Source organism: Ovis aries, chromosome 9 (genome assembly GCF_016772045.2).
Source record: "Ovis aries strain OAR_USU_Benz2616 breed Rambouillet chromosome 9, ARS-UI_Ramb_v3.0, whole genome shotgun sequence".
NCBI lineage: Eukaryota > Metazoa > Chordata > Mammalia > Artiodactyla > Bovidae > Ovis > Ovis aries.
The window spans coordinates 28061413-28083424 of NC_056062.1; the positions used below are offsets into that span (position 1 = coordinate 28061413).

General features: G+C 40.2%; 1 protein-coding gene across 8 annotated transcripts in view; it reads right to left on the reverse strand.

Moving 5' to 3' along the window:
• Positions 1 to 22012, reverse strand: part of NSMCE2 (NSE2 (MMS21) homolog, SMC5-SMC6 complex SUMO ligase) — a 231632-nt gene that overhangs the window by 183331 nt on the left and 26289 nt on the right. For all 8 annotated transcript variants that reach the window (XM_004011642.5, XM_027972906.2, XM_012183579.4 and 5 more), the window contains exon 3: positions 1180 to 1286. In XM_004011642.5, coding sequence (XP_004011691.1) covers positions 1180 to 1286 — 107 coding nt within the window. The remainder of the gene's footprint in view (positions 1 to 1179; positions 1287 to 22012) is intronic.

Consider the following 22012-nt stretch of genomic DNA (forward strand, 5'->3'; position numbering starts at 1 on the left):
CTCCAGACAGACTGGTGAAATCAGGATCACTTTAGTGCAGGGTAGGGACTGGCTGGTTCTAGGGGTCAGCTGGAGTTGAAAATCATTGCTATCAGTTTCAAAGACCATACATGATACCATTTTCATATCTTCCTATGGAAGAAATATTCACAGGCCAAAGACAGTCATGATGGTTAGAAACACCAGAACTGAATGAGTATATTACTTGGATATAAGCAGACATTCTTAAGATAGTCACAAATGCTACACTTAGTAAATATTAACCATCAAAAGAAAAAAAGGAGAAAACAAAATTTTAAAGACAAAAAAACTCAGAAAACGGCATATAATCAGAAACATAACTATGTAATACTCACTTAAATATGGCTTAAGCATTAAATCATATTCAAAAATTTCTCTTCCACTGAACAGCAGCTAATCTTGTAAAATATTTGAGTTTTAGAATTTTCCCATAGATATAAGTAAGAAAAAGCAAATAAAGAAACCAGAAGTACAAGACATCTTATTACACAGGTATATGAAATCAGTTCAAAGGGGAGTTTCCACTGCTCAGAGGACAAAGCACTTCTCAGAAACATTACTGCAATCATATTGCTCATTTCTTACTCAACACAGTACTGCTGAAAAGGATGTTGCTATGTTCCCACCTTAACTGCTTTATGTGTTGTTCCTGTGATAGCCGGAGCCAACAAAGTTAAGTTTGGCTTCTGGAAAAGACAAAATGCCAACCTGCTTTATTTTTAAACTTGCTCTAAACGCTTCCCTATTATCTGATTCTATGAATTTTGCAATAGCTACATATTAGTTACAGCTGGAGAATGAGTAACCAAACCTGGTCTAAATTGTATGCTTAAACAAATGTACGATAAAAACAAGTTCTATGCAGTTTTTAGTTTTTTATAAAAAACTACTTACATTCAAAGGGGGCTTAGACTAATAAAATCTGAGACCAAAGAATGCAAGGAAATCTAAACTGTAATATCCTAATTAAATCTAGGTGACCTATTTAGGAAAATAGTTAAGATTCCTATTCTACGAACTTCCTGATTAAGAAGAGATTAATAGCTACCACAGAAAGGATAAGAAATTAAAGGTTAGAGAAGATTTTTGATTTTGTGTTTCTATTTCTAAGTCAGTCACTTGTAACCAAATATAACCAGGTGAGTGGTGTAAACTTACATGGTTTATTGTAGATTGCACAGCCTTTAAATAATGGTTTAGTTCCCGATCCATCATTGCAAATTCAACCATTGCCTTATCCATACTGTATTCACTACTCACTTCAGCTGAAAAATAAAAGGGAAATAAATTATTGTTTTTCACTTAAAATGCCATATCTGGGAAAAGCTATACCAACATAATTATTAGTCAATGGTCTACGTAAATGATTTTGCAAAAGTATTACATCTTTTAAAATGTCTTCAATATACACCTGGTTCATTCAAAATTTGAAGAAGATGGCCAACAGAAAAAGGCTTGAAGGTGGAAATGTAGACTCAGACACACGAGTCTCAGGCTATGCCACCTACCTGGACGGTCTGAAATCAACCACTACACTTTTCTCAGCCTCAGTTCCATCATCCATTAAAGCAGTCCAGTTATATATCTGCACATGAACCCCACAATATCATTAAAGATCAAATAAGGAAGATTTTTCACTTCTAGTAATGGTAGGCTGGGTTATGCGGACCAATCCTCCTACTGAAGACAACTAAAATCACAGGGTAAAACAGGAAAAAAAGAGATCGCCTTAAAAACAAAAGTCACAAAACAGTAAGAAAAACCAGGGCCAAATCAGAAGCAGAACGCAGGATCCAAAGTTGCATACATTCCCCTAGTAACTTGAGGGTCCCCACTCCTCAAAATAAAGATGAACTGGAGTAATAAGCCCACCCTGCTCCTCCAGGCTGTAGGGAAGTTGCCCTTGGCCACTGAGGAGAACAGAGGGCAGAGAGAGAGAAAGAACAAACGTGTTTCTGAAAAACTGTAACAACAAGCCACAGCAGAAATAGATCCCCAAATGTTTCGGGTATCGGTCAGAGCATGAAACAACTGTCCTTACTGTATTTAAAAATTAAAAAACCCTCAGGGAACAAGAAGGTTACAAAAAGTGACTAGTAGACTAGGAAAGTGAGATAATATTAAAAGTGCTTAAAAGAAACATTTTCCCCAAGCTCTAGACACACAATTTAACAGATCAGGAAAAGACAGAGAACACAGGATAATAAAAAAGTTAGCATTTAAAAACCTGAAAGAAATGCAAATAAAACTGGTGTCCTTAAATCACATTTGGGGATGCACACACTCAAAGACTCTTCATTCAAATACCCTAACTCAGACCAATGTCAGTATTCCTTGTCTCCCCTGAAGAACAATACAACTGTCTAGCTCAAAGTTATAAAATAATGTAAAACCCACTTACATTAGGCTTTTAAGAAATTATTTCCTAGACTTCTAAATTATGCTTTAGTTTTACAATAGTCAATAACAAACACATTCCTTAAAATATCTCCTGGGTTAACATGCTTTTAGCAGAGTATCTCTTGGCTTGTAACACCCAGACTTCACAGAATATATGTATACCTCTACATAAGTTTTTTGTTTTTCTTTTTGAGGAGTGGGAAGGAGCAGGGTTTATATAAGAAACAAATTGTATTTACATTCACAAAATTAAATACAAATTTTAAACAAAATGGTATAAGAGAAAGGTCTCAAGTCATATACCAAATAAAATAGTAAGACTATTTAAAAATGTCCAAACATCAGTGAAAGAGACATGTTGCTTAATTGTTGCTGGTACCAAATGTGTCTCTATTGCCATAATATAGCAACTGTTTGTTAAAAATCATATTAATTGCTTAGTGATCAGAAAGAGAATTTTAAACAATCTATATTCTGATGATGATCGGTTGTGACTTCTAAGTATTTTACTGTATATATTTACATTTCAGCAAATTGGTTAGGAGTTTGAAATTGACCTATAGAATTTTTTTTAGTTTTTTTTCTCATTTAAAATAATGTAAAATATAAAAAAAGAAAATCTTTTTAAAAAGAGAGAAGTAGGCCCCTGATTTCACACAAGCTTTATCTAATTAAAGGAAATAATGGTGCAGGTTTTTTGGTTTGTTTTCTTAAAGAAATCAGTGTATTTTATGTGTAATGGATTCTTATTTTGGGACCACTGAAAAAAGTGGGTAAAGCTGGTAACCTGAGCAAAGACTAACAGCATAAGCTGCTTTCTAAAAAAATCCAATAATTAATGGAAACTTCAACCTAAATAGAAACTTTCTAAAGGATGTATCAGGGGCAAATATAAGAAATAAAAATCTGTCAGGGGCTTAAAGCACCAGGAATTGACATCATGCTGGCAACCTTCCTCTGGAATTGAGTTAATTTTTGAAAGCACTTAGAAATGTGCTTTTGACATTCAAGTTTGCAAAGTAAGCAGGATGGTGCTCTTTATTATCAAGGGCCCATGGATAATAGTAAGACTTGAATTAGATAACAATTTAAAATATAAGGCAAAGGAGACCTTCCCTGCAAAGGAGAACCTAAGCAGTGATGGCTAGGCCAGGATTTGATGGCATGAAGCCTAGGGGAAGCATCTAAGGAGGCCACCTGGGCACACACAGCTTCCACTAAGGCGCAAGAATGTTGGGACAGGCTAAAGAACCTAAGTGATGAACAGTGCAGCCCAAGGCAACAAAGAGAAAACACAGGAAGACAGCAGGAAGCTACTCCTGAAAAGAACTGAGAGCCACGCCACAGCTGGAAGTGATGCTCAGTCAGATAACCTCAGCCCCAAGTCAATGTTTTGACCTGCTGGAGAAAAGGGCTTGGAGAGACAGGAGACAGTAGATAAGAACTAGAAGGACTCCCACAACAGCATCTGGAAGGGAGGCCATGAGAAACATCCATATCAGGCAGCTGTTAACCCCGTTTCCCTTATTATACAATAATCACTTCTTTTTTATTTGTGTTCATGCTTCAGAAATACCAGGCAAAAAAAGGTATATGGAATGTGTCTTGTTCTACTAAGGAACTGGGGTGGGGAAAGAGCATAGTGTTGTATGCTGCTGCTGCTGCTAAGTCGCTTCAGTCGAGTCCGACTCTGTGCGACCCATAGATGGCAGCCCACCAGGCTCCCCCCCGTCCCTGGGATTCTCCAGGCAAGAACACTGGAGTGGGTTGCCATTTCCTTCTCCAACGCATGAAAGTGAAAATAAAAGTGAAGTCGCTCGGTCGTGTCCGACTCTTAGCGACCCCATGGACTGCAGCCTACCAGGCTCCTCCGCCCATGGGACTTTCCAGGCAAGAGTGCTGGAGTGGGGTGCCATTGCCTTCTCCAGTGTTGTATGAAAAAGGCTAAATAAAGCCCCGAAGAACTCAGGAGGAAAAGAGGGATAAACACATGACAGGGAGTGGGCTGTTGACCAAAAAGTGGCTGGGGAATGGAAAGGGCAGAGGGACTGAGTAGCTAGAAGTCCCTTGATCCTTTATTCCATGGTATATAATAAAACCCACACCAACCAAATCCAACCCACCCTTCAAGGGCTGAGCTCAAGCCCTGCCTACTTTTAAACTCTATCAGCCTAGAAGGATCTCGTTTAATTTATCTTAACAACTGTACTTGATACTTGGCACTTTGAACCATAAGCAATCTTGTTTTCCTATATGAATTTGTCTCATTTTTCCAAACAGATTTAATCCATTTGAGGGTACGAACAATGCCTTAGTGTTACTGGGATCCAAAAAAGAAATATAACAATATTCTTACACAACCATCATATAATAAATTTGAAAATTAAACTTTCACCAAACTAAAAATTGTCCTGCCCTGATATTCAATTGAATTCAAATGTAAAATAAATGTATTTGTCTATTCTATTTTCATTGTGATTTTTCCATAGGAAAAAGGCTGGCCCCAAAGCAGGGTGGGGAGCAGGGGCATTACAAAAATGATGTTAAAATTCACTGAATGACATAGCTTGGAGAGGAAAATATTACTGTACCACACCTCTGCAAGCCTGGAAAGTAACTGCAATGATAAAAATATATGTAATAATAATAGCTGTAGCTAATAATTAGTAAGCACTTATATTATGAGCCAAGATGCACTCAGCACACTGTGTTTATATTAAACCTCACAGCAACATTAAGAGAAAGGTAGTTTTATCTCCACTTTATACGAGAAAACTGAAGCACCATGCAGCTGAAGTAATAACTCACTCAAGGACACATGGTAGTGAGTGGCAGTCAGGCCTCGGCACGCAGACCTTCCAGCTGCAAAGTATGTACACTCGCCTCCCTGTGCTAAAAGATGCTTCAGCATGAGAAGGACAAAGCACCTCTAACCTCTCCAGGAATATCTAGGGAACAAATCCTGGGGGTGGGGGGACTGGGGAGAAAGTCATGGCCTCCAGCTAGCTTCATCTCAGCTCCAGGTGGCCTGTTCCAGGTAGGACACTGGCCAAGGTCATTCAAATGTGACTGGGCCTAGTCGGGGAAAAGCTTTCCCAAATTCCTTGGAAGAGGAAATCGGTAACAAAGAGAAAAAGATCTTGCCCTTACGAAGTTTTAACACTGGTGAAGAGAGTAATCTTTCCCATCAGCAAGGCTAATTGGACAGGCTTTATAAAAGCAACCAAGTCACCCACTGAATGCTCAGAGAGTAACAAAGTCAGCTCTTCTCGCAGCTGCTAAGTCCACCAGAACCAGGCCAAGAGCACCAGCAACAACAGAGCAGGAAGCAGCAGCCATGCCAGGGCAGCAGCAGAGAACTGTTTCAGGGGAGGGAAGAGCCTGGGAAGGCTTCACATGCAGACATACTTCTGAGTGGGCCCAGGGTCAAAACTATTTCTACTCCAAGCCTTTGATGGGGATTCCCTGATGGCTCAGACAGTAAAGCGTCTGACTGCAATGCAGGAGACCTGGGTTGGATCCCTGGGTTGGGAAGATCCCCTGGAGGAGGAAATCACAACCTGTTCCAGTACTCTTGCCACCATCCTCCCTAGCCAAGCAGGGGTCTTGGAGTCCAGGATTTCTTAGATGTGCCACTGAAAGAGCATTAATGTATTAAAATAAATTCTTACTTGTGTTAATCAAGTGAGCCTAAGCAATACACTTGAACATTCATTTACAAGCCAATAAATAGGTGGGGAGGTCTCCTGGAGACTTGGTGAGTCCCGTGTAACACATCTGGCACACCAATTAAGAAACTGCTCCAAGAAATTACTTCAAGAACTAGCTGAAATATGTCCCCCAACCCTGCCCCTGCAAATTAAGTCCAGAGGGCACAGATAATTATAACTGTTCCTGTAAGTACGCCAGTACAGTGGCTGGCCTCCTGCAAATCCGTCTTGTTCATACCCAGTGATCCAGCTTAGCATCCCAAACACTAGGGACTGCTAATAAGTACTATGGACTGCTAATAAAACTTGGAGAACTGACCAAGTGTTACGTAGACCAGGAAGGACCACAGAATGAAGCCCATTCTTTAAAGACAGCTTCCGTTTCATTTTCCTGTTCATTGGCAAACCGTAGAAAAATAGTGACAATTGCTGAAGGAGGGCTTCTTTTTAGGGTGAAGTGCTCTGGTATTTATCTAATGTTTATCTGAATGGAGGCAGCTGCCCTGTATATGATTCCCCTAAAGTCACACAAACCTGTAATTATGCAATCTCGGCAGCCGCGCTAATCATTAGACACGTCACCTGTTACCCAATGTCAGAATGCACTAACAGCAATGTTATAACCATACTGTTCTCTCTTGAAGTGTTGGATAAGGCACTGAAGTTACGTTACATAAAGCACTTTAAGCAGAAATCGGTGATGTAGTATTGCAATCAAATTCAACTTAAAATTCATAAAATTTCAGTGAGAAGAAGATGATGGCCGAGACAGGAACCAAGTATGAAAGCAAAATAACTGTATGAAAACTAGCAATCAATGAGGGTTGTCTCAAAGTGAAAGAGTGGGGCAAAATGAGGGAGAAGAGAGAGGTCTCAGGGAGGACAGGAAGGGAGGAGACTGACTGGCTATTTTTACAGATGTCAGCAGACTCCAGTGAGACAAATTCCAGGTCTTCTGTGGCTAAACAATGTAGGTTGCAAGTCTCTAACAATATGGTAATTCTTGATGCAGCACAATACGGACTCATGAGTTTATCCAGGGTGAGTTCCAAGATTGTCTGGTGTCTATTCCCACCTTATTCTTCCATATAATACCACTTTCTTGGATACTGGTGACCAGGGATAGAGAAGATTCTCTGTCTTGGCTTCCCCAAGTCCAGATGGGCATGGTCAACAGACCGGTCAAGCTTTCCTTCCACACCAGCGACCAGTTCAGCGAGAATGGAAGGTGAAGTGATGCCACTAAGAGATGCAGCTTCGTGCTCAAGTACTCTAAACAAGGCCCCTCCCAAGCCACAGCTGTCTTCAGCAGCAGCCTGAGGAACGCACTGGAGAGAAAGAACTTCTCTTCCCAGGGGCCTAGCCCCAAGGTTTGGGAAGCACAGCTGGAAAAAGTCTGACAGCACACAGCACCCAGAGCCAAATGAGTTCCCTCACTGTCCTTCAAGTCTTCAGTAGAACTGCCTTCAGTGAAACAGACATGAAAACGCGGCTCCTGCCATCCTCCCTCCCCTAGCACATCCATCCCAGCTCATCTCTAGGCCACCTCCCCACACCACCAGGTATCTCTTCTATGATTCCAGCCCCAGGGTCCTCTTCCAGAATCCTCCCTAGTCTCCAGAACAGGACCAAATGCTTCACGCCTTCTTGGTCCATAAGACCCCTTTACCTTTACAACAAGGGTACATGTGTGTGTGTGTGTGTGGGGGGGTGTGTTTGGGAGGCACACCCTCAAGACAAATTTGACCTACTTATCCCTTCCAACGTTCTGCCCATGATTCAACAGCACTTTTGCCCATGCTCAAGTTGTTTCCTGAAATTTTGTCCTAAACAAACAAATACTGCAGAATCAGGTGGTTTTTTATTCTACCAAGTCATGTATAGGCATGTCTGAACAGGAATAAGACCAATTATACAGAGTTGAATAAAATTCAACACCACGCATTTTATTAGTAAAATACCAAGACAAAGCAGCCATTCAGTGTTTTACGGCGGTTGCTGACTCCAGTTCAACATGAAGCACACACTCTGAAGGATCTGATCAACGTTCAGTGCCACAAAGTACATGTGTCCACTTGGCGAGGAGGAAGGAAGGAAGGGAGGCAGAGAATGGTTTCTGTTTTAAATTTCCTAGAACAGGTGGCACATACAGAAGGGAGATTTTACTTTCTGAAATAGGAAATAGGGAATAAATATTTCCTAATCTCTTCAAATTAAAATTGATTCTTCCATTATTTTGTAAGCAAGAAATATCTTCTTTTTGGATAAACTCAAATAAATGACAGCATAAACCAGACTGCCTCTTCCTCCCTCTGTGGGAAAAAAAAAAAAAGCCCCTTCCTCTTTTAAAATACAGCTCCAACTATCTCCAGCAACATATTAACATATGACACACACACCTACCTCTATGAGTGGGTGTGTGTGTGTGTTTTTCCTGGCAGCCTAGTATTAAGCAATCATTATATATTCATCAAAAGTCGAATTTAATGACTTACTCACTGCTTGAGCAATATTTAATAGAAACTTGGTTACTTCTCACTGCACTGTACTTTAGTCACTATTATTCCTCCTCACAGATATTCCCGTGGTAAGATTAAAACGGAATCCACATTATATAACTGCTTCCCACCAGAAATTATAGTGAAGAGTGTAACAGTTTATGGCACCAACTGGTAAGCAACTGCTTCTTTCACAAGCTTAGGGAATACTGGGGAAATCTTTGTGAAATATTGACCTGTACAATCATCTATACCCATCTATACAATTTTCTTATCATAGTAATACAGAAGAGGGAAGTTGTATAATACAGTAACTCAAAGAGACAGTTCTGGAGTCACTTTGCATTCAAATCCAGGTTATGTTGCTTGCTAGCTGTGTAGTCTTTGGCACGCAACTCTGAGTCTCAGTTTCCTCTTCTGTCTAATGGGTACAATAACAGTACCTAACTCATAAAGCTAATGTGAGGACTATGTGGGAAAATGTAGCTAAACTGATTAGCACAGGGCCTGGCCCACAGTATGCACTCACAAAATATTATCTATCATTACAATAATTACAGAATGGGTAACTACACTACAAATGCAGTTAGTCTAAATGCTGAAAGCACTTTGCCTTTAGAACTAAAAACTATCCAGTGAAGGTCATCGCTTCAACTCTCTCAGCTGTTTTGGATAACCTGAGACCAAAGCACTAACATAAACCCACAAGACTACAATGTGCTATGAGAAGCTTTATCAACAATCCCCCATCTCCACACACCCACCCACACACCCACCCACTCACTACTGTCCAGAAAACTCGCTCACCTAGCAAATGCTTATTAAGTACTTACTACAGGCCAGGCAGAGTGGATACCCTCTGAAGCAAGAAGGAGTGGCTAACGCTGCCCACGTGAGGGAGGAAAGGCTTAACAGGTAAGGGGGTAAATGTGACTTGTGTCTGGAAGCGTTAGTGTGCATCAGGTGTTCACCGGTTTGTACCGAAGCTAAACAAATGCCCTCGGTCCTCTCTACTGCTGTAGCATTTAAATGGTCACACAAAAACCCTAAGAACAAACATAGAAGGCAGATTAACTCTTCACTAACCACCGACCACGTGCCAGGCACTTTGAACACACTCCTCATCCTCTGTCACAACAGCATAAATGAGGTCTTGGTAAATACCATTTCAAGACAAGGAAACTGATGCTCACTCAGGCTAAGTCATGTGTCCCAAGTCACACAGTTAATAAACGGTAGAGTTAGGATCTGACCTCAGGTCTGACTAAGAGCAGAACGTATGTGCAATAGTGTCTGAACTACTACACACAAATAAGTAAAACACACCTCATGCAAAAGTCAGGGAATAATGAAAAATCGGTTCTCTGGTCTAAGAAATTCTCCTAAACATTACCTTCTTCTAAGAGTGAGAGAAAGTCAAAGACAAACTGACTTAAATAATTCTACCCCAAAGCAATGGCGACCACCTTTCATTATATAGATAAATATTTCTTAGGATGTGTAGTTAGTATCTATAAACCACCATGATAAAGGTGTAACTCAAAATATTGCTTGAAGTAAATTCTATGGAGAATAGAATTTAGAACTCAATCTCTGGATACAATCTTAGTCTTTACCAGTCAACAAAAGCCCTATGAATCCCAGGCTACGGGCATCTATCATTTTAAAACATATCCATAGACCTCTTTTGGAGAAGGCAATGGCAACCCACTCCAGGACTCCTGCCTGGAGAATCCCATGGACGAGGAGTCTGGTAGGCTGCAGTCCATGGGGCCGCTAAGAGTCAGACACAACTGAGCGACTTCACTTTCACTTTTCACTTTCATGCATTGGAGAAGGAAATGGCAACCCACTCCAGTGTTCTTACCTGGAGAATCCCAGGGACGGGGGAGCCTGGTGGGCTGCCATCTATGGGGTCACGCAGAGTCGGACAGGACTGATGGGACTTAGCAGCAGTAGCAGCAGCAGCATAGACCTCTTTTGGCTAGCTATTATAAGGTCCTTGAATCTTTAAGGTCAAGTCTGTCTTTTACATGATTGAGATCCTTTTCCTATACCCTTCCTGTCCATTTGTTCCTATCTAATCCCCAGCAGACTGGAAAAGAAACAGTGAAGTCAAGGCAGTATGTGATATTTACAGCAGCATCCCAGCCAACATAGTCTCAGTGACTGCCATTTCTCACTGGTTTTCAAGTCTTTGGCTGTGCCCAAGTTTTAGATAATAGTGTGGGGGCTGAAGAAGGCTCAGGAGGCTTAAAGAACAAAGCCTGGCTTTGACTTCTGGTTCAACATCAAAGCTCTCGCATGAATTTATGGCAGCAAAGACAAAAAAGGGAGCAGGGCTTAAACCTCATGTGAACACTGAAAAAATGTAAGTAAAGCACCCACAGGATGTCTTAACCATAGTCGACTCTAAATAAACGAAGGTTACTTTACAGTTAACTTTTGTGTACTTTACAATATTCCCCAAGTGAAATCTATTTCACTTAAAGCAGTATCTATTTGAAAAAAAAATTGTTTTTAAATACAATGTGGCAAGAAAAAGACAAACTGTCCCATGAAAAACTCAGCAAACAGATACAAGCAGAAATTTTCTGAAAATGGCCTAGTATCTACTGAATTATGCATCACTGGGTTATCTCCTGGCTTCCCTGGTGGCTCAGACAGTAAAGTGTCTGCCTGCAATGAGGGAGATCTGGGTTTGATCCCTGGGTCAGGAAGATCCCCTGGAAAAGGAAATGGCAACCCACTCCAGTACTCTTGCCTGAAAGACCCCATGGATGGAGGAGCCTGGTAGGCTACAGTCCATGGGGTTGCAAAGAGTCAGACATGATGGAGCGACTCTCTCTCTCTGGGTCATCTCACTTTTTCAAAGTAATAAAAGTATATAGTTAAGAAATTAACTAAACATATGGTTGAAAAATTCAACCAGTACAGTAACGTGGTGTCTCCAAATCTCCAAATTCACTCCTCAGAGGCAACCATTGTTATGAGGCTCTTGGGAATTTAATCCCATGGAAATATTTTATGTATAAGGCTGTAGATTCTTAAGAGGATGTATAAGGCGTCCTCTCTCAAAAGTGTCTATATATACTTAAAGAAGCAGATACTTATGGAAAACACTTACAGAAGTAGAGAAACAAGAAATTTTATTAAATGGCCAAACTTGTAGAAAAACAGCTCTCACAATGCCTCACACTGACAATTATATCAATATTTTCTCTCTGCCCTAGTCTTTAGTAAATGAGCCTGAACAGAAAGAACTATGAGTGGCTGCTTCAGTTTACTGTCAAAATATCCATTTGTAAAGGTAAACCAGAACATCTGGGAGAACATGAACATTAAATACAAGGAAAGAGTGATGCTAAACAAAGAACACAATGTGAGTGTCAGGGGAAATTTCCATTCACTCAGTGAACAAACACCTACCAAATACAGACCATGCGCCTGGCACGGTGCTGGGTGCCCTGGAGAGGGCAATAAACAAGGCAAACACCCTATATCTGCTCAAAGGATTCTTACAAATTTCTATTCTACACAGAAGTTTCTCAAAAACCCTCATATGACGATGCGGCCTTGGCATTAGGTGAAAGCTCGTTTCTCCATCGAATGGCTCTAATTATTAGAATCATTCCAAAGAGAGAGCTGATTCAGCGCCTTCTAGAACAATCCGAGGCAATGACAACCATAAATCTGAATTGCTCTTTCACACACATTAACTCATTGACACCTCATAACCTCCTTATGGAGTGATTTTACTCTGTTTTATATGGCTGAGGAAACTGAGGTTCAGAGAGGTTAGGTGATGCCACTGAAGTCATGCCTCAGTGTCAGACGTAGAACCTGAACCCTGGTCCTCAACTCCACAGCTGCAGAAGAGCCACCTGCTGGGGCCACACAGAGTCAACTCTCCCAGATTACAGTCCTTCAAAGACAGGAAGGACTACTGAAGGTGGCTGCTCAGTATCTCCCGCTCTGCAAGTCTTTGCTCCATCAGAATAATTAATTGAGCCTCAAGTTCCTGCCTTCATGTACCCATGTTCCTTTTTAAAGGAACATGTATACCTGTGGCGGATTCATGTTGATGTATGGCAAAACCAATACAATATTGTAAGGTAATTAACTCCAATTAAAATAAATAAATTTATTTTTTTAAAAAAGAAAAAGATGGACTTCAGAATTTAAAAAATAAAAACAGTAATTACAATGACACATTAACCAATTAATACCATAATACTATCATTCCATGTATACCACTGTGATCCTAGGTTGACTTTGTCAAAAAAAAAAAACCAAAACCTCAACAGGAACTGATGTTAAAGTAGACCTCTCCCTTCCTACATTAGTACCACTGAATTTTTCAATCTAATGTTCAAAATTTAAGATTGTCAGATTTCATGTTTCTGAAATCTGGCATTCTAGTTCATTCAGGAGGTGGAGGTCTCTGAATTTTAAAATGTCATCTAAGTAACAGGTAGCCTCCCCTATCTTCTATGATCCATAAATCCAACCCCTCTTTCTTTCTTAGTATTTTTTCAAGAAGTTAAATGAAATAATAGCTAACATTTACTGAGCATTGTCTATGTCAGACATTATGCTAAGCAATTTACATGCATCATTTCATTCAACCCTTGCAATAACTGTATAGAAGACACTGTTATTCCTCTTTTGATGGAAGGAAAAAACTTAAAAAAAAAAAAAAGAGCTCAAGAGAAGTAAAGAACCTTGAGCCAACATCATACAAATAACAAACTGCAAAGAGAAGACTCAGATCAGGGTTAAGTAACAGAGTCCATTTTCCTAACTACCTCAATAATCATCAACCTTTGGGCATAACCTATTTCCATGTCATAAGACTTTGTCTAATGCCTTCCTAAGATCTAGGCACATTAGATTAGAAACCATCTCTACCATACCAGGGCAGTCACTCCAGTCCAAAAAAACCCACACACAAAACCCACAGAGGAGAGAGGAACGGAGAAAAACTAGAATGATCAAGATCAGAAACATCTAGTAAGTTCATAAAATGAGATGGCTACTAAAAATAAGGTTAATGAACAGCAACTACCTTAGACCAGCCTATCACCACACTCACTTCAAATAAGTTTAAACCAAGGAAAAAAAAAGCAAATGGGGTCAGCCTACTTTAAAATAGAAAGTTAATTAAGGAACACTTTAATTAAACAAAAATTAAGTCCACTAAAACTATAAATGTAAGTTTGAGGAGATAAAAAGTTATTAGATCATAAGACCTATGGAGACAGGGACTATATTCTCTCTCATTTACCTATCAAGTGTTGGTCTAAATGAGAAGTATTTTCTTCTGAGAAACATTTCTTCAAGAGTGGAAGGGCCACCATTACAGAAGGAGGGAACAACTATATTCCATAATCCTATCTGTTGGAGGATAAATTCTATGCTAATTACCTTCAGAAAATAAAATAGATTTGATTTCATAAAAACGGCAAATCAATCTGTTAAACTTCAATCACTGACAGCTCCAAAAAATAAGTCTATCATAACTTACCATACACATTTTAATAACTGTACCAGCTAATGAGCATTTTTCCTTATGTCTGTAACTCCGAATAATGCAAGATCCTGAAAAGATGTCTCTGAGATTTCATACCATGATTCCTATTTTTCTCACTACTTATCTCATCATTTCTAAGATTTCTTTTATTTCACTTCACTTTACCTGACTTAAATCAGTAGTGACTCCGAATACTGTCTCTGTCTTGCCTTTTTTTTTTTTTAGTTTTTTATTTTTTTTAATTTTAAAATCTTTAATTCTTACATGCGTTCCCAAACATGAACCCCCTCCCACCTCCCTCCCCATAACATCTCTCTGGGTCATCCCCATGCACCAGCCCCAAGCATGCTGCATCCTGCGTCAGACATAGACTGGCGATTCAATTCTTACATGATAGTATACATGTTAGAATGCCATTCTCCCAAATCATCCCACCCTCTCCCTCTCCCTCTGAGTCCAAAAGTCCGTTATACACATCTGTGTCTTTTTTCCTGTCTTGTATACAGGGTCATCATTGCCATCTTTCTAAATTCCATATATATGTGTTAGTATACTGTATTGGTGTTTTTTTCTGGCTTACTTCACTCTGTATAATCGGCTCCAGTTTCATCCATCTCATCAGAACTGATTCAAATGAATTCTTTTTAACGGCTGAGTAACACTCCATTGTGTATATGTACCACAGCTTTCTTATCCATTCATCTGCTGATGGACATCTAGGTTGTTTCCATGTCCTGGCTATTATAAACAGTGCTGCGATGAACATTGGGGTACACGTGTCTCTTTCAATTCTGGTTTCCTCGGTGTGTATGCCCAGCAGTGGGATTGCTGGGTCATAAGGTAGTTCTATTTGCATTTTTTTAAGGAATCTCCACACTGTTCTCCATAGTGGCTGTACTAGTTTGCATTCCCACCAACAGTGTAGGAGGGTTCCCTTTTCTCCACACCCTCTCCAGGATTTATTGCTTGCAGATTTTTGGATGGCAGCCATTCTGACTGGTGTGAAGTGGTACCTCATTGTGGTTTTGATTTGCATTTCTCTAACTGTCTTGCCTTCTTTAAAGGCCTCTTTATCAAAGAAAGAATCATCTATAAACACTTAAACTGACTAGAAGTGTCTCAGAGAACTCTTTGCTGGATGAAGTAGACTATTTCTGTAACAGGAATTATCACCCACTAATGTATCAGCTTCTGGATGACAACAACAGTGAACTGCAAAGTAAGAAATAAAGAACTGTTAATATTAAATGAGTAGCTAACTGGTTCCAGAACACTGCAGTAGTATTTATAAAATGGGAGGGCCCAATCAATCACATCCCACACACAGGCACCCAGTCTCTGCACCGCAACAGAAACAAACGTTATAGGAGACCTAACCCCTGAAGTCATCTTGACTTCTCCCTTTAGCATCCTCCACACTGAACTTCCATATTGGGCTTCCCTGGTGGCTCAGCTGGTAAAGAGTCTGCCTGCAATGCGAGAGACCCCAGGTTGATCCCTGGGTCAGGATGCCCTGGAGAACAGAATGGCAACCCACTCCTGTACTCTTGCCTGGAGAATCCCACGGACAGAGGAGCCTGGTGGGCTCCAGTCTGTGGGGTCACAAAGAGTTGCACACAATTGAGCGACTAACACACACATACACACAGAACTAGTTACCAAGTTCTATCAGCTCTGCCTGCTTAACTCAGCTATTATCTCCTTCCCAATTACAGCTGCCTTAGTTTCAATCTTTCCTGTTTCTCATATTAGCAGTTTGCTTCCTTCCCTTTCCAATATCTTTTCTGCTCTAATCCTCCTTCTATGTTGTTATCAATTCTCCTTCTCAAGAGATGCTACTCTTATTTTCCAAAAGCCTACCATAGTACTTGCACTTCTGGGCAAGACAGAATCATGAGAACCACATTCATTATTCTGCCTAAGACACCCCAAAAATTCAAAGTGAAAGTAAATGAAAAGCTATTTGGAAGACAACAGACATATGCAAGAAAGAAGGCAGGACAGTGACTGGAAGCACATAAGGTCTGATAATGGCCCATCTTACTATCATGAGGGAGTTTCCGGGCTGCAGGGCACACAATACCAATCAAAACAAACAAACAAAAATTTCAGCAGACTTTTTATAGATGTTGTATAGTTCTGTGTGTTCTTGCCACCTTTTCTTAATATCTTCTGATTCTGTTAGGTTCATATCATTTCTGTCCTTTACTGCACCCATCTTTGCATGAAATGTTCCCTTGGTATCTCTAATTTTCGTGAAGAGATCTCTGTCTTTCCCATTCTATTGTTTTCATCTATTTCTTTGCACTGATAACGGAGGAAGGCTTTCTTATCTCTCCTTGCTATTCTTTGGAACTCTGCATTCAGATGAGTATATCTTACTTTTTCTCTTTCGCCTTCTTTTCTCAGCTATTTGTAAGGCCTCCTCAGACAACCATTCTGCTTTTTTGCATTTCTTTTTCTTGGGGATGGCCTCCTAAACAATGTCACAAATCTCCGTCCACAGCTCTTCAGGTACTCTGTCTATCAGATCTAACCCTTGAATCTATTTGTCACTTCCACTGTATAATCATAATGGATTTAAGTCATAGCTGAATAGTCTAGTGGTTTTCCCTACTTTCTTCAATTCAAGTCTGAATTTGGCAATAAGGAGGTTCATGAGCTGAGCCACAGTCAGCTCTCAGTCTTGTTTTTCCTGACTGTATAGAGCTTCTCCATCTTCGGCTGCAAAGAATACAATCAATCTGATTTCAGAGTTGACCATCTGGTGATGTCCATGTGCAGAGTCTTCTCTTATGTCATTGGAAGAGGGTGTTTGCTGTGACCAGTGCAATCGCTTGGCAAAACTCTGTTAGCCTTTGCCTTGCTCATTTTGTATATAAAATTATAGAACTATACAAAAAAGAGCTTAATGAACCAGATAACCACGATGGTGTGATCACTCACCTAGAGCCAGACATCCTGGAGTCCAAAGTCAAGAGGGCCTTAGGAAACATCATTATGAACAAAGCTACTGGAGGTGACGGAATTCCAGTTGAGCTATTTCAAGTCCTAAAAGATGATGCTGTGAAAGTGCTGCACTCAGTATGCCAGCAAACTTGGAAAACTCATCAGTGGCCAAGGACTGGAAAAGGTCAGTTTTCATTCCAATCCCAAAGAAAGGCAATACCAAAGAATATTCAAACTACCTCATGATTGCACTCATCTCACACACTAGCAAAATAATGCTCAAAATTCTCCAAGCAAGGCTTCAACAGTTTGTGAAGAGAGAACTTCCAGATGTTCAAATTGGATTTAGAAAAGGCAGAGCAACCAGAGATCAAATGGCCAACATCCGTTGATCATAGAAATAGCAAGAGTCCCCAGAAAACACCTATTTCTGCTTTACTGACTATACCAAAGCCTTTGACTGTGTGGATCACGACAAACTGTGGAAAATTCTGAAAGAGATGGGAATACCAGACCACCTGACCTGCCTCCTAAGAAATCTGTATGCAGGTCAAGAAGCAACATTTAGAACCAAACATGGAACAATGGACTGTTTCCAAATTGGGAAAGGAGTACTATATATATTGTCACCCTGCTTATTTAACTTATATGCAGAGTACATCATACGAAATGCTGGGCCAGATGAAGCACAAGCTGGAATGAAGATTGCTGGGAGAAATATCAATAACCTCAGATATGCAGATTATACCACTCTTATGGCAGAAAGCAAAGAGGAACTGAAGAACCTCTTGATGAAAGTTAAAGAAGAGAATGAAAAAGCTGGTTTAAAACTCAACATTCAAAAAACTAAGATCCTGGCATCTGGTCCCATCACTTCATGGCAAATAGATGGGGAAACAATGGAAACAGTGACAGACTTTATTTTCTTGGGCTCCAAAATCACTGCAGATGGTGACTGCAGCCATGAAATTAAAAGATGCTTGCTCATTGGAAGAAAAGCTATGACCAACCTAGATAGCATATTAAATGGCAGAGATATTACTTTCCCGACAAATGCCCATCTAGTCAAAGTTATGGTTTTTCAAGTGGCCAGGTATAGATATGAGAGTTGGACTGTAAAGAAAGCTGAGTGCCAAAGAATTGATGCTTTGAACTGTGGTGTTGGAAAAGACTCTTGAGAGTCCCTTAGACTGCAAGGAGATCCAACCAGTTCATCCTAAAGGAGATCAGTCCTGAATATTCATTGGAAGGACTGATGACGAAGCTGAAACTCCAATCATTTCACTACCTGATGCGAAGAACTGACTCACTGGAAAAGACTGTGATGCTGGGAAAGACTGAAGGCAGGAGGAGAAGGGGACAACCGGGGGTGAGATGGTTGGATGATATCACCGACTTGATGGACATGAGTTTGAGCATGCTCTGGGAGTTGGTGACGGACAGGGAGGCCTGGTATGCTGCAGTCCATGGGGTCACACGACACGAGTTGGACACGACTGAGTGACTGCACTGACCTTTTGTAGAAATTGACAAACTGATTCTAAAATTCATGTGGAAATACAAAGGACCTAGAACAGCTGAAAGAACTGTGAAAATGACAAAGATGGAGGACTGACACTAGCCAATTTCAAGACTTGTGATAAAGACTTAGTAATCCGGGTAGCATGGTACTGGGACAAAGACAGGCCAAAAGAATAAAATAGAGTCAAGAAGTAACAACACACAACATATACACACAATTCATCTGACAAAGAAGCAAAGAGAAATGGAGAAAGGATAGTCATTTCAACAAGCAGTGCTGGGACAACTGTCTTATCATATGCAAAAAGAAAAAAACAATAATCTTTGTTTTTGATCTATACCTCCTACCTTGCCCCATACACAAAAATTTAATCAGAATGGATTGCAGACTTAAAATGTAAAACATAAAACCATAAACCTTCTAGAAAAAATTGGAAAATTTTTGCAAGCTTGGGTTAGACAAAGATTTCTTGGATACAAAACCAAAAGCACAATCCATAAAGGAGCAAATGGATAAGTTGGAGTCATCAAAATGTACAACTTCCACCCCTGAAATACTGTAGGAGTGAGATGGGGAGAAGATACTCACAAATCATATATCTGATAAAGAACTGTACTCAGAATATAAAAAGAACTCTCAAAACAAACAAACAAAAACAGCCCCAAACAACTGGAAACAATATTTGAATAGACACTTCAGGAGAGGTAGGACTTCCCTAATAGCTTAGTTAGTAAAGAATCTGCCTGCGATGCAGGAGACCCCGGTTCGATTCCTGGGTCGGGAAGATCCGCTGGCGAAGCGATAGGCTACCCACTCCAGTATTCTTGGGCTTCCCTTGTGGCTCAGCTGGTCAAGAATCCACTTGCAATGCAGAAGACCTAGGTGTGATCCCTGGGTTAAGATCCCCTGGAGAAGGGAAAGGCTACCCACTCCAGTATTGTGGTCGGGAGAATTCCATGGACTGTATAGTCCAGGGGGTTGCAAAGAGTTGGACATGACTAAGCAACTTTCACTTTCATGAGAGATGCATGCCAAAAAAAGCACATGAAAAGGTACTTGACAGTACTGGTCATCCAGGAAATGCAAATTAAAACACTGTTGATGGCACAGTGGATAAGAATACACTTGCCAATGCAGAGCACATGGGTTCAATCTCTGGTCCAGGAAGATCCCACATGGCTCAGAGCAACTAAGCCCATGCGCCACAACTGTTGAGTCCTCTTGCTGAAAGGGCCTGAGAGTAACAACTGCTGAGAGCCCATGTGCCTGGAGCCCGTGCTCCACAAGAGAAGCCACCACAGTGAGAAGACCTCACTCTCTGCAACTAGAGAAAGCCCGAGCAAAGCAAAGACCCAGTGTACCCCAAAATAAATACATGCAAACGTTCCCTTAATGTACTCCACACACGAATTCCTAATGTTCAGACAACTACATTGCCAAAAAAGTACATTTAACCATATAATTTAAACTACATTGAATATAATTTAATTTTACCATAGTGACTCAGATGGGACTTCACAACATTTTAATGTCTCTCACTGCCATCATTACGGTTTTACCAGTAAAGTACGGAAACATGAATCAACAGAAATCTTTTATGTAACAGATACCAAAGAAACCAGCTTTTAGTCTATAATTACCTCACAAGAGTATGATTGCTTTTCATTATAAATCGTTTTCTCGAATTCAGTGTTCTCAGTGTGGTTGTCTGACAAGCAGCATCAGCAATTCCCCAGAAAACTTGCTAGAAACACAAACTCTCAGGTCTGACACCAGATAACTAGCTGAATTGGAAATGCTGAGGTGGGGATCAACAATCTGCATTTTAACAAGTCCTCAGGCTTCCCTGGTGGCTCAGCAGTGAAGCAGGCTTCACTGGGTCATGAAGATCCCCTGGAGAAGGGCACGGCAACCCACTCCAGTACTCTTGCCTGCACAATTCCATGGACAGAGCAGCTTGACAGGTTACAGTCCATGGGGTCGCAAAGTGTCGGACACAACTGAGTGATTAATACTATACACAAAGGGGATTCTGAAGTCCGGTAAACTTTGAGGGGCATTGTTCTTAGAAATCTTTTTTTGGCTGCACAGAGCAGCGTGTAGGATCTTAGGTCCCTGACCAGGGATTGAACCCACACCTCTGGCAGTGGAAGTGCAGAGTCTTAACCACTGGACCACCCGGGAAGTCCCAGAGGTGCACTGTTCTAATATATGTTTTACAGTTAAAATGGTAAGTTGCTTTTCTCTGAGATACTTTCTGAATTCAAAGAATTTTAAGACAAAAAAGGAACTGTTTCAAATCCATGTTTTCAACAAATCTAGAACTCAGCCAGCTATTTTCCTATTTTTATACTCCTGAATTATTTTAGGCCTCTTTATTAGGCTAGAAAACCAGAACTGAATGTAAGATCGCATAAATAATACCTTCCACAAAAGCCTTTGTTTTAAAACAAACTTTCCGGCTTAAGTATCCTAGTCATTTGCTCAAACATCTATTTTTGCAAATGTATCCGACGTTCCTTCCAAATTTACTAGATTTGCTTCTAATTCAGCCATAAATTGTCATCCCCCAGTGAACATCTATGTAACTTTTAATCACGTTCAACTAAATAGAATGGATTTTAAAAACAATTCCAGTTACAATTTTTAAAAATTGTTTCATAACGATACTTACGAAACAGAACGAAAGTAGAAATGGTCTTGAACTCAATCAGGACAACTGGGGCTCTTGGTAACTCGCTCAGAGACTTGGAGTTAATAACTTAATCTTCTGGGTCTCAGTTCCCTTGTTGTAAGAGGGAACTGATGACCTTAAACTTCATTTCAGGTCTAAAAGTCTATACATCTGTGATCTTACTCTTATGCTCCATGTACTGTACTTTTACATTAATGGGACACTGTCATATTATTTTAAGTATCAGTTAACAGTTTTAAAATTGTTTTAGGATACATGCCTCTTCTTAGGGTTCATGAATATCACTATAACACCGCTTCCTTGAGAGCTGAATATGAACAATAAAATGTAAACTTTTAGTTGTTGAAGCACCAAAACAGCAGCATGACTTTAACAGTCTCTTCTTTCTTAGATGGGCTACTTTATCTCTGAAACTATAAAGATGCATGGCATGAACCCCCAAAAGCAAAGATTTCAAACATAATTAACAACATGGGCTCTGTGGGTAGAATGCCTGGGTTTGAACTGGACCTACCAGTAAAGAATTATTTGTCAAAGTTATTCAAACTTTCTAAACCTTAATCTTATTAATCTTCTGTTAAGAGGATAATAATAGTATCTTCTCCACAGACACTAAACGACTACTCTACTAAAAGCACTCAGCATGGAATGGACACTCAGTAAGCATTAGGTATTTTTCTAATA